General features: G+C 40.6%; 1 protein-coding gene across 1 annotated transcript in view; it reads left to right on the top strand.

The window, feature by feature from the left end:
- Positions 1-11773, top strand: part of LOC143301658 (uncharacterized) — a 31059-nt gene extending 19286 nt beyond the window's left edge. The window contains exons 3-4 of the mRNA XM_076616093.1: positions 2748-2870; positions 7431-11773. Of these exons, the coding sequence (XP_076472208.1) occupies positions 2748-2870; positions 7431-7601 (294 nt within the window). The 3' untranslated portion in view covers positions 7602-11773. The remainder of the gene's footprint in view (positions 1-2747; positions 2871-7430) is intronic.
- Positions 11774-12500: the final 727 nt, after the last annotated feature.

The following is a 12500-nucleotide window of genomic DNA, read 5'->3' as shown; positions in this document are numbered from 1 at the left end:
ATGTGGTAATGGTTAGGGGGGGGAGGGGTTTTTTTGGGGGGGATGGGGGGTATGTGATTGTGGGTGAGGGTTGTTTTTTTTTGTTTTTTTTGGAGGGTGGGGGAGGGGTTGGAGGGGAGGGAGTAGTGGTAATGGTTAAGGCGGGGAGGGGTTGGGGGTGGGGGAAGGAGATGTGGTAATGGTGTGTGTGGGGGGGGGGGGGGAGTGAGGGGAGGGAGGTGTTGGAGTTGGGCTTGTGGTGGGGTGAGGGGTCCTGGAGGGCGGTAGGGGGTGTAGTGATTCGTGTGTGTGTGTCTCTGTGTGTGTGTGTGTTGTTGTTGTTGGTGGTGGTGGTGGTGTGTGTGTGTGTGTGTGTGTGCTCAGGAAAAATCAGGTTTTTTTTGTTTTTTTTATCGTCAGACTTGGATGGGATGTGGGTGTCGATTGTGGTGGGGATTGGGGGGGGGGGGGGTGGGGGGGATGGGAATGGGATGGCAGTGTGTGGTGTGATTCGTGTCCGTAATATAATTATGTATACTTACAAATTTCTTACACGTTAAAGGTTGCTTTTTGAGCCCCCACCCCTTGCCGGATATTACGACCAGCATCTTGCGGGTTATGCCTTTCGGCAGACTGTTGTGGTAATGATGGTTGTTGAGGATTGGGGTGGGGTGGGGGGGGGGCGTGGGGTGTTGGGGGTGAGGGGGCGATGTGGGGGTGAGAGGGGAGGTAAAGGGTGTGGATGTGTTGGAATTGGGTAGGGGGTTGGGCTGGGGGGGGGGGGAGGTGGGAAGCAGCGATTCTTGTGCGTGGGGGTTGTTGTTGTTGTGTGTGTTGTGTTGTGTTGTGGTGTGTGTCGGTGTGTGTGTGTGTTTTGTGTTGTGTGTGTGTTGTGTTGTGGGGTGTGTGTGTGTTTGTGTGCATTCACACATGTGTGTGTGTGTGTGTGTGTGTGTGTTTGTATGTGTAATATTATCGCTCTCCCCTCCAAAGACAGTCCCCCATGAATCCTATCATTTGCTTTCAGTTTCTGTAGTTTGTTATATGTAATGGCAGCAGCAGCAGTGCCCAAATAGCTCAGACAGCTGATTTTCCTGTAGTCCTCATATGTAAGGAGTCTTCGATCAACTAAGAGAAGAGTTGGAAAAAAAATGAAGAAAGAAACGAGGCAACGCATTCAAGACTCACTTGTGCTTCGCACTTTATCCAGGAAAGGAATCATGAGGAGGGGGGAAAAAAGAGATTAAACTCTCTCCATACGAACGGCGAAAGAGACGACGTTAACAGCGTTTCATCCCAATTACCATCATCAAAATATTGCAAGCAGAAGGCTCTTATACTGAAGAGATGAATGTTGACAAAGAATACCACAGTTCTGACGACGGAAGCTGAAGGTTGGGTCATTCAGACACCCACTGGACATCCGAGGGGTCTGTGTAGAGGAGAAGAGAGGACTGGCCGTACTGAGTGAGATAAAAAAAAATCGTTGAAAAGTGCTCTGTATGAACTATGATAGATAAGCTTGGGAGAAAAAAAATCATTAAAAAGAGGCACGCGAGCGGGATCGAACCACGCATGTTCAGTTCTGATGCAAGCAGACTCAATCCCTAAGGTTGTGGCACATCTGACGTCAGATAGCTAAATTCAAAACTTAAAGCAATGTTGACGTTTTCTTCTTCCTCTGATAAATAGATGTGATTGTAGTGGACGTAATAACGCCGTTTAAATCATGTTTTTTGTGTGTTTTATTATATGTCAATTATGTTTTTTATTTCGGCGGTAAAGGAGACGTTGCCATCTCCTTCAAGCACATCGCAGCACATAGTAGATCTCTAGATCTGCACAAACCAGTCTACAAAGGGCTGAAAGAAACGATCGATTCAATTTTTCTTTTATGTTCATTCCAGTTAATTCAGTATCCACTTTAGAATCTTTATATGCAGTAAACACGCCGATGGTGTAGTTAGTATCACTGTAAGTGTTCTGTCCAGAATTTGTATTTCTTTCCTTTTGATTGTGAACAAGGAACACGAGGTCATGTCGTCTCCGAAAACAACCTACTTTCTAGTCGGCCAAACTCAGTGGAAAACGGTTTTTAAAATTTTCGGATTTCGGAATACATCTCAACGAAATAAACCGTTAATGATTCGGAACTATGGCTTAATTCGGGAGACTTACAACCTGTTATTGGAATGACTATGAAGATTTTTTTCGGACTATGTTTAAGCCAATTTTGGTATTTGCAGACAAAGTATTTCCAGAGAAATTGGCAATGTTAAAGTTTACCACACACACACACACACACACACACACACACACAGCCACACACACACAGACAACCGAACACCGGGTTAAAACATACTCACTTTGTTTACACAAGTGAGTCAAATGGGATACGCTGCTGGTCAGGCATCTGCTTAGCAGATGTGGTGTAGCGTATAATTATGGATTTGTCCGAACGCTGTGACGCCTCCTTGAGAAACTAGAACTGTGTCTATAATTTTGTTCATGAACTGGGTATGCTGTTTGTTAATCAAGAGAGAGAGAGAGAGAGAGAGAGAGAGAGGGTGCAAACAAACGTTGCGTAATGTTGCATGTATTTTTGTCTAAGGTGAACCCGTGTGTGTGTGTGTATGTGCGTGTGTGTGCGCGCTGAGTTTGTGTGTGTGTGTATGTGTACGTGTGTGAGTGCGTGTGTGTGTGTGCGCACTGAGTTTGTGTGTGTGTGCGTGTGTGTGTGTGTGTGTGTGCGTGTGTGTTTGCCACAGACGAACCAGCCGGTGCGGGCCATGGCAGTGACCACGGTTCCAGACCACATGGGCCTGGCCATCTTCACCACGCTCTGCTGCTGCTGGCCTCTGGGACTGGTGGCCATCATGAGAGCTCAGGAGGTGAGCACGTGAGCAACTCAGAATTCAGTCAAAACTCAGAACACCTCCATCCGTCTTAAAACCCCATCGACGGAATTTATGGACACTTCAAAACTAAACACAACAAAACAGATAAAAGCAAGTTGTAAGCACATGCAGGGTCTTGCACAAGACATATAGTCATGGACTGCGAACTTTAACTCTTTCCATACGAACGGCGAAAGAGTCGACGTTAACACCGTTTCACCCCAATTACCATCATCAAAATATTGCAAGCGGAAGGCTCTTATACTGAAGACGTGAATGTTGACAAAGAATACCACAATTCTGACGACGGAAGCTAAAGGTTGGGTCATTGAGACACCCACTGGACATCCGAGGGGTCTGTGTAGAGGAGAAGAGAGGACTGGCCGTACTGAGTGAGTTAAAGCACTCTTTGCGTCGTTATCGATTGCGAACTTTAAAGCACTCATATATGTGTTAAATTTTTTGCCAGTTCTGCCTGGCGATAGCTGAATAGCAACAGACAAAGCGGAGTATGGATTATTGTGTTGCCAATGCCATCTAGCCAATGATTTGAGGATTGGGAATTAAGCGTTACAAGTAGGCGAGATCTCAAAAATTTAAGAACTGAAAAATCAGTCGCCCACAGATAAACGAGTAATCAGAACGCGGGGTGTCCCAAAAAGGTACTTATAACTTTAAACCAGTGATAAGAATTAAGACCCTGAGTAAGTATTAAAATAATATGCTTACATCAGCCGTACTCCGTTTTCAGGGGTAAAAAGCAAACACACACACACACACACACACACACACACACACACACACACACACGCACGCACGCACACACACACACACACACACACACACACACACACACACACACACACACACACACACACACACTAAAACAAAACAAAAACAAACAAAACAAAACACTCGCTTCATCGAGGTTGATACAACCCTTAGTGAATGATCTGACTAGTCACCTGCCCAGCTGCTCACGAACTTTGGGTTCAGCAGTTGGCTCGCACGCTCAGTCAGTCGTAGAACTCTTTCTTGTGCTGGCGTCCTGTTGTGTCGTGTCGAGTCCTTGTGAGGTATGCATATGACTTGGAAGGTCGGACTGATAAGATAAGCGTGTGTGTGTGTGTGTGTGTGTGTGTGTGTGTGTGTGTGTGTGTGTGTGTGTGTGTCCTAATCGTCCAGTTTGACTTGCCTTACACCCACCCAGTACGCTGCAGTGTATGATTGACGACCTCACCACTAACCCGTTTCCCTATCTTCTCCATCTCTATCTGTCTGCTTGTCTATCTGTCTGTCCGTCTGTCTGTCTGTCTGTCTCTCTCTCTCTCTCTCTCTCTCTCTCTCTCTCTCTCTCTCTCTCTCCCTCGCTCTTTCAGTCCTTTCTCCTCGCTCTCTCTGTCTGTCTGTCTGTCTGTCTGTCTGTCTGTCTCTCTCTCTCTCTCTCTCTCTCTCTCTCTCTCTCTCTCACTCACTCATCCTCGTCACACATCCACCCATTATATTTCATTCTGTGTGTACACGCGCTGGTGCGTGCTTGACTGTGAGTGAGTGTGTGTGCGTGTTTGTGCGTGTGTGTGCACACGCGCGCCTCTGTGTGTGTGTGTGTGTGTGTGAAAAGTTGCGGAACAGTCTTATTCAAACTTTGGCCCCAGACGGACATTTAAGTCACTACGAACATACACGTAACATGTAACAGAAATAAATTAAATCATTCGATTCACCCGAATACAGAAAGTATAATAAACTACATATTCAACAGACAGACAAAAATGTAGTCAATAAAAAAAATATACAAGACAGTTAAGATAATTATGGCCTAGCGGTAAAGTGAGCTCATGAATAGCAGTCTCTGGTTTATGATACCTTATTTCCTTAAGTATATTGTGCCTATTCCTTATCCTTCACGAAAGAAAAAAAAGAAATACCAGTGGATACTTATACCATGTGTAGAAAACCGCTAGAGGTGCTTTACAAAACACGTAATATTCTGTGACACATAAATAAAATCGTTACACCTCGTTTCTTTTATAGATAATGACACTACTACTATTACTACTACTACTGCTGCTGCTGCTGCTAATTCTACTGCTACTGCTACTACTATTACCACCACCACCACTACTACTACTCGTGATGATGATGGTGATCATAAACAAACAATTATTGATTAGAAGAAGAACAACAACAACAGTAGTAATGATAACGATGATACTGATATTATTGTTATCACCAGCAGCAATAGTAATCATAGTAGTAGTATTTCGTTTCGTTTTGTTTCATTTCGTTCCGCAGAAGAGGAAGAAAAATAAGAAGAACAACAACAATAATAATAGTAATAATGACAGTGATGTTAATATTGTTATTATCAGTAGCAGCAATAATAGTTGTAGTGTTTCGTTTCATTTCGTTTCTCTGTGAAGAAAAATCGTTTCATTTCATTTCGTTCCGAAGAAGAAAAACATGAACAACAATAGTAATAATAATAATGATATCATTGATACTATTGCTATTATCAATAGCAGTAGTAATTGTAGTAGTAGTAGTAGTAGTAGTATTTCTTTTCGTTTCTCTGTGAAAAACTTTTTTTTTTCGTTTCATTTCATTTCGTTCCGAAGAAGAAGAGAGAGAAAAGAACAACAATAGTAAAAAGAAGAGAGGCAAGGCCTTCAAGACTCACTTGTGATACACTTAAAAAAAAATCTAATCGTTAAAATATGTTCTATATTTGTTATACAAAGCTTCGGGTTAAAAAGAAAAAAGAAAAGAAAAAAAAGTCCTGACGGCAGATTCGAACCCCGCGTTTTCGGATGAGAAGAAACTGTCTTACCCAATACACTATCATGGCTCCTTAACTCACGTTCAAAAATTTAACATTTAAACATGTTTTTTTAAGGGCGATAAATCGATTGCGGTATTATTCTGGTGTATCTTGGGCATTCAAAAAATCTTAAAGGGCAATTAAAAATTCTTTTTAAGTCCGCGGTAAAGGAGACGTGGCTATCACCGCAATCACACTGCAATATTTAGCCGTTTTCTCTGGATCTAGATAGATGTACAAGTTTAGTTACACCCGCCGGGAATGTACAACTCGGTCGATTCAATTTCTCTTTTATGTTCATTCTGGTTTTATAGTTTTAAAGTTGATACGAAAATTGAGTATTTTGTTAAACTAAAAGCATGTAGAGCCAAGTACAAGTTCTTCTAAACGTCGTATGAAGTGAAAAGGACTTCATTTTGAGAAAAGTCAAGACTGGAAATTTTTACGTTTCATCAAGGGTATTAACTCTCATGGTTTATTATTTTTAACTGTGAATTCCGACTGATTTTGTTGATATTTTTATGGCAGTTTGGGGCATAATCCAGTAAGTGATGAGGCGTTCACAAATCTTTCTCTGAATAAATATTTATCGGTCTCCTTCTCCAACTTTTCATTACATGTTATCGTGTATTGTCGATTGAATATAGGATTGAACGGGCAGGTCAACAACTTGAAACAAATTGGCGTCCTTCGCGTTCGCGAGGAATATGAGCACGCGCTTTGAACAAGTATAAATATGTATACGCAATTGATTTTTGCCCATGACCTTCAGGGCTCAGCCAATAGATCTATGAAGTCCACTCGTAGTACTGATTTTAGTATTTTCCGAAAAAGACCACTTGGGCGAATGAATATAGTGAAAGTCCTATACACTGAGAGTAAAACACACAAGGTTTTTATGTATTGAGTATAATTTCTAAATGTAATGTTTAAGATGAGAAAGATCAGTTTAAAGCAAATTAACCCCCCTAGCATTGATTACAGATTAATTTCCCTTTTTTACTATCTGCACCAAAGACATGCACCAGAAATATAACTTCCATGCTTAGCAAAAGAAGTTCCTGTTTGAACAAAAAATGATAAAAAATGACTGCTCTTGTTGTTGTGTCAGAATATCAGATCAAAGTGCCAGGTTTAGAGAATTAAAAAAAATATAAATATAACCGTAAATTCAGTTTGCATATAATTTGGCTTCTTTTTAAAAAAAAACCATTTTTTGTGCCCATCCCAGAGGTGCAATGTTGTTTTAAACAAGATGACTGGAAAGAACTGAATTTTTCCTATTTTATGCCAAATTTGGTGTCAACTGACAAAGTATTTTCAGAGAAAATGGCAATGTTAAAGTTTACCACGGACCCACACACACACACACACACACACACACACACACAACTGAACATCGGGTTAAAACATAGACTCACTTTGTTTACACAAGTGAGTCAATGATAATGGTACCATTGATATTATTATTATTATCAGCATCAGTAGTAATAGTAGTTGTGGTATTAAGTTTCGTTTCGTTTTTCTGTGCAAAAAACAACAACAACACTTTGTTTCGTTTTACTTCATTTCATTTTGTTCCGAAGATGAAGAAGAAAAATAAGAACAAAAATTATTAGCAGTAGCAGCAGTAGCAGTCGTAGTATTTCGTTTCGTTTCGTTTCGTTTCTCTGTAAAAAAAAAAAAAAAATTGTTTCGTTTCTTTTCACTTCGTTCCGTTTCTCTGTTGCCAGTCCCGTCGTGCCGTGGAGCGCGGTGACATCACTGCCGCCACCACGTACAGCACCGAGGCGCGTCGCTACTCAATGTGGGCCATTGCTGGAGGCTGCGTCAGCATCGTCCTCATCATCGTCATCGTCGTCGTCTACGTGACCACCGCCGCCAGTACCACATACTACTACTGAGTGCTGGTGCTGGTTGTGGTTGATGTCATGGAGGTGGTGGTGTTGTGGAAAGTGATGGAGAGGTGAAGCTTTGGATGCGGTAGTGGAGTAGGTGGAGGTTTGTTGGTAGTTTGGTGATGAGGGTGGGGTAGGGTAGGTGAGGGTAGGGTAAGGTGGGGTTGTGGATTTTTTGGACAAGAGCGAAGATTTTTTTTTTGGGGGGGGGAGGGAGGGGCGGGGCGGGGGGGGGGGGGGGGGGGGCAGAGGGGGCGGGGTGCGGGTTTGTTATCTTCATCATATAAAGGGAGCAGTTCTTTCTTTTTAACTTTTTAATTTCAAACACTGCTGTGAAAACACCAAACTAACTAGCAATTCTGTTGTTGTCCGGAGTGACATATAAGCCACTACAATATGACTTTTTAGTATGTAATATTGTTAATCCCCTTGTTAATTCCTCCTGTTTTTTTGTTTTTTTTTTTTTTGTTTTTTGTTCTTTTAATCTAACTGTTCGATCAGCTCAGTACAAGCGCACGAATGAGTTCTTTGCTGTCAATGTCGGTGCGCTGTTTGTCGATCACTCCATTGGAATGAGTATGAATGGGGATCTATGACTTTTTTTTTTCTGTGCACCAAACTGTCACATGATTATTAGCTCATGGGTTTCACAAATTATTTCTTTTTAACTTTGCATTTTGAATCTTCTTCCAAAAACCCCCTTTTAAAGGAAAAAAAATGTGGAGTAGTTTTGGTGATATAATTAGTTTTTGCATGCAGAATGATTTGGGCATTTTTTATGCACACACGTTTTAGTAGGTATATAGTAGTATACGTATGGTAATAGTCATTAATAACTATATGGCAAAAATATCTATGCTTATATTCGTCACGATCTATAGGGAAAATATATGAATACATATTTGGATTGCATATGGTAATATATGCACGGGCTAACATATGCACATATATTTGCAAGGAGGTATATGTTATATATAGGTTTAATGGTAAATTATGCACACACACACTTTTCTTCAGTTTGAACATTTACACAATAGAGAGTGAACTTTCCTCCACTTAACATGAAGCTGGCTTTCTGTTAGAACCAAAGTGGTATACCTGTTAGATAACTGAACTGAGCTGGTTTTCTGTAAGCAGTTCATTAGTTTCCTGTTAGTGGGCCAGTTGTTGCTCTTTTTGCGCTGATGGGTTGTTTTTTTTTTCCCACCAGTTTTATCAACCAGTTTTATAGTTGGTGACAATCGCTAGGTTTCCTGTTAGTAGAAAAGAAGTAGAAAAGTAGTCTGTCAAAAGAGGAAGCTAGCCAGGGATACAGAGGGGAGGTAACCTACTTCCGGGAGGTTACTGGCCGTAGCTACTTTCGTTTTCTCCGCATAGGCGGATGGTAGTTTGCACAGGACAGGAATCGGACTCCCTGCCTGAGTCTGCACTAGTGGGTCACGGTAAGTATGTTAGATAAACGTAATTTTAGAGGGGGGGGGGGGGGGGAATTCCTTTCTAAATCACGTTGGCAAGAAGTTGGTTTTCCTGTTGGCACCACGTTTGACATGACTTGACTTGGCTTGTACGACGATTGAAGCCTCTTCCAAGACAGCCTGTTTGTCGTTGTGAGGGGTAAGAACTCTACGCTGAGCAAAAAAAGAAAAGGAAAAAAAAGAAAAGAAAAAAAACAGCCTCTCATGGAGAGTATGTCGTTTGGAGTGCATGTCAAGTATGTCAAGTTTGGTTTCCTATCGATGGTATCTTGGTAGCTGGTTCCTTTCCTGTTAGCTTAGCGCTGTGCTGTTTCCAGTTAAAGCGTCAGGTTGTTTCCTGTTAGCTATACAGTTGGTTTCATATCATCCCTGAGCAGTTTTTATTTTAAAAAATATATATATATAATTATATATACTGTCTTCGCACTACCACCACTGCACAGGGCTTAATCTCTCTCTCCATGGTCTATTATGTGCAACGAGCGCTACTGATGAAAAGCGCTTCGTTCTCTCTGTCTCTCTCTGTCTCTCTCTCTGTCTCTCTCTCTCTCTCTCTCTCTCCCTCTCTCCATGCCTTGCCTACCAGGTTGCTTGCCAATTATATGTCACCAGATGTGATTAATTATTGATTAACAATAACAAAAATGATTGACCTGTTAACAAATTAATCATTGTTGAATGTTAAACAGTCTTCTGTACGAGTCTTTAATGGTGCTTCGAATTAAGAATAAACCGTGGTAGTTTACGTTCAATATTTCTTTTTAATTATTTTTTTATAATCTGGAAAAAAAAAAACAACTGACAAGTTGATAACTAGTTTTCTTATATCCAGCACAGTAATCATTGCAAGGGTAAAGCTTTTTGTGTGCCTGGGAAGAGCTGTTGAAACCGATATCTTTTTTTTTTTAATCTATTTTATTTTATTTATTGTGTTTGTGACTACTGTTAATAATACAGTTAACAGCCTGCTGAACTTGCAGATTAAATGGGGAGGGTTTTTTTTTCTAATGTTATGGAATGTAATAGTACAAAGATAATTTTCACAGTTCAAGAAACCTTGTTAAGCAAATATACGTCTGTCATCATTTGGCCAGATGCTTTACATGAGACACGATTATAATTTTTGGGTGCCTCAGTTTTTTTTGTTTTTTGGGGGGTTTTGGGGTGTTTTTTTTTTAAGGAGGCAACTTCTCGCGTTCATTCACATAGCATACGTACAAGTAGCCTTTATGTGTATGACTATTTTTTTGTTTGCTTGGGTTTTTGGTTTTTTGCCGTTTTCTTTTTAAATTTTACCATGCTGTATGTACGTAGCATCATTACGTTTTCTAGGTGGGGGCGGGGGTCTCACTTCTCGAGAGTTGTCATTGCCCCGAAACGCGTGAACATAACATGTTTTGGTTTTGATTTTCTGTTTTGGAGACCAAAAAGAAAAAAGAAAGAAGAATAAAAAAAAAAGAAAAAAACCAACAAGCAAACACAAACACCAGGCCATGTCTTTTTTCTTACACTGAAATTGAAAAAGAAAATGTTATGCGTTTTTCGTGTCTGTTACTGGTTTTAAAGTGATACTGCAAAATGCTTTTTTTGTTGTTGTTGTTGTTGTTTATTTCTACTTAAGAATAAAGATGTTGGAATAATTATTCATGTGTTCATGCTCTACAAAATGACGAGGTGAAAACCATGACATTGGCAGTCATTCTCAGTCATGCTCGGGTTTATTCTTCATTTTCTTTCAGTTTGAATTTGCCTATCATTCATTTCTATGTTCCGTTTTGAACAGTCGGGGTTAATTGCACGTATTTGTTAAAAACCAAATGTGCACTGGAAAAAACAAAACAACTTTAAACCGTTTTTGTTTCTGTTTTTTTTTTTGTTTGTTTTTTAAATGAAACTGTTGAATGAAGAAAAAGTTGAGTTTATACCTTTTTTTTTTTTTTTTTTTTTTTTTTTTAGACTGAAAACGTTGAATAAAGATTTATATTTAAACATATTTTTCAAAGAATGGCGAATCTAAAACAATGACAGATCGTCGCTTTCCGGTGGTTATGGTTTCTTTAGCATTTTCTACAATCATAATTCGAAAGGTGTGGGGGGTTTTTGTTGGGTTGTTTTTTTTTTTTTTTTTTCCAGGTTTACGTGCCAGCTGATGAAAAAAGTGATTGATCGAAAGCGTGTTTGGTCTCAAAACGGGAATATGCACAAATAATTTCATCTGAGTACACATGTAATTTACACGCGCGTGATCACACAGGAACGCGCACATGCGTGCGGACCACATCATAATAGGCCTAACTGCTGAATGACATTTCAACCTCGTGTTGCTGAGGACACAATTAAAGCTCTTTTTCTTCATCAGCCTTTATTGTGATATTCATATCATTTCAAACATTCGACGCCTTACAAACGCTACAGTTATTAATTAATAATATTGAGTGTTTCTTTTAATGAGATATTTTCAATGCAGAAATATTTTGATCTTGATTTTTTTTTTTTTTTTTTTTGTATATAGTTCTGCGTCTTACTTTTTTTTTTTTTTTTGCCATTTTACCTTGAGTGCTGACGTATTCTAAACAAGTACTTTGCTATGGACCAGACCACGGTGTAATTTTTTTCTAAATGATTTTTATTTTATTTTTTGCTTTTGATTGATTCATACACTGATCAAATATACAGATATGATATAAAAATGTTGGTGATCTTTTCCTGAGTGGTTGGTTAATGTGAGGAGCGCGTGCACACACGAGAGCGCACGTGTGTATGTGTGTGTGTGTGTGTGTGTGTGTGTGTGTGCGTGTGTGTGTGAGAGAGAGAGACACATCTGGAGTGAATTGGATGAGCCTGGACTGTGTGGTCCCCAACTTATCTTCCCATTCAAACCCATAGCACACTCAGCTCAGGGTTGGAGCCGGCCGAGGGCCATCCTCTGATCAGGGTCGAATCCTCGACACTCCCTAGAATCAATCCGCCAGGGCTAACCACTTCGCCACGGCGTATGGTTTACGAACCAGCTGATGAAAAAAGTGATTGATCGAAAGTGTGTTTGGTCTCAAAACGGGAATATGCACAAATGATTTTCATCTGAGCACACATGTATGTTACACGCGCATGATCACACATGAACGCGGACATGCGTGCGGACCACATTATAACAGGCCTAACTGCTGCACGCACAGCGACACATACACATACACGCACACACTTACACACGCAACAGAGCACAGACTTACACACTCACACACACACACACACATAGAATGACACACACGCACGCACACACATACACACACATACAATCACACACACACACACTCACACACACACGGCACGCACACATACACACACACACACACTGACACACATTGGCACACACGCACGCACACACATACACGCACATACAATCACACACACACTGACACACACACACATA

The sequence above is a fragment of the Babylonia areolata genome, chromosome 27, assembly GCF_041734735.1.
Source record: "Babylonia areolata isolate BAREFJ2019XMU chromosome 27, ASM4173473v1, whole genome shotgun sequence".
In the NCBI taxonomy this organism is placed as follows: Eukaryota; Metazoa; Mollusca; class Gastropoda; order Neogastropoda; family Buccinidae; genus Babylonia; species Babylonia areolata.
This window is presented reverse-complemented; position numbering and strand designations above follow the sequence as displayed.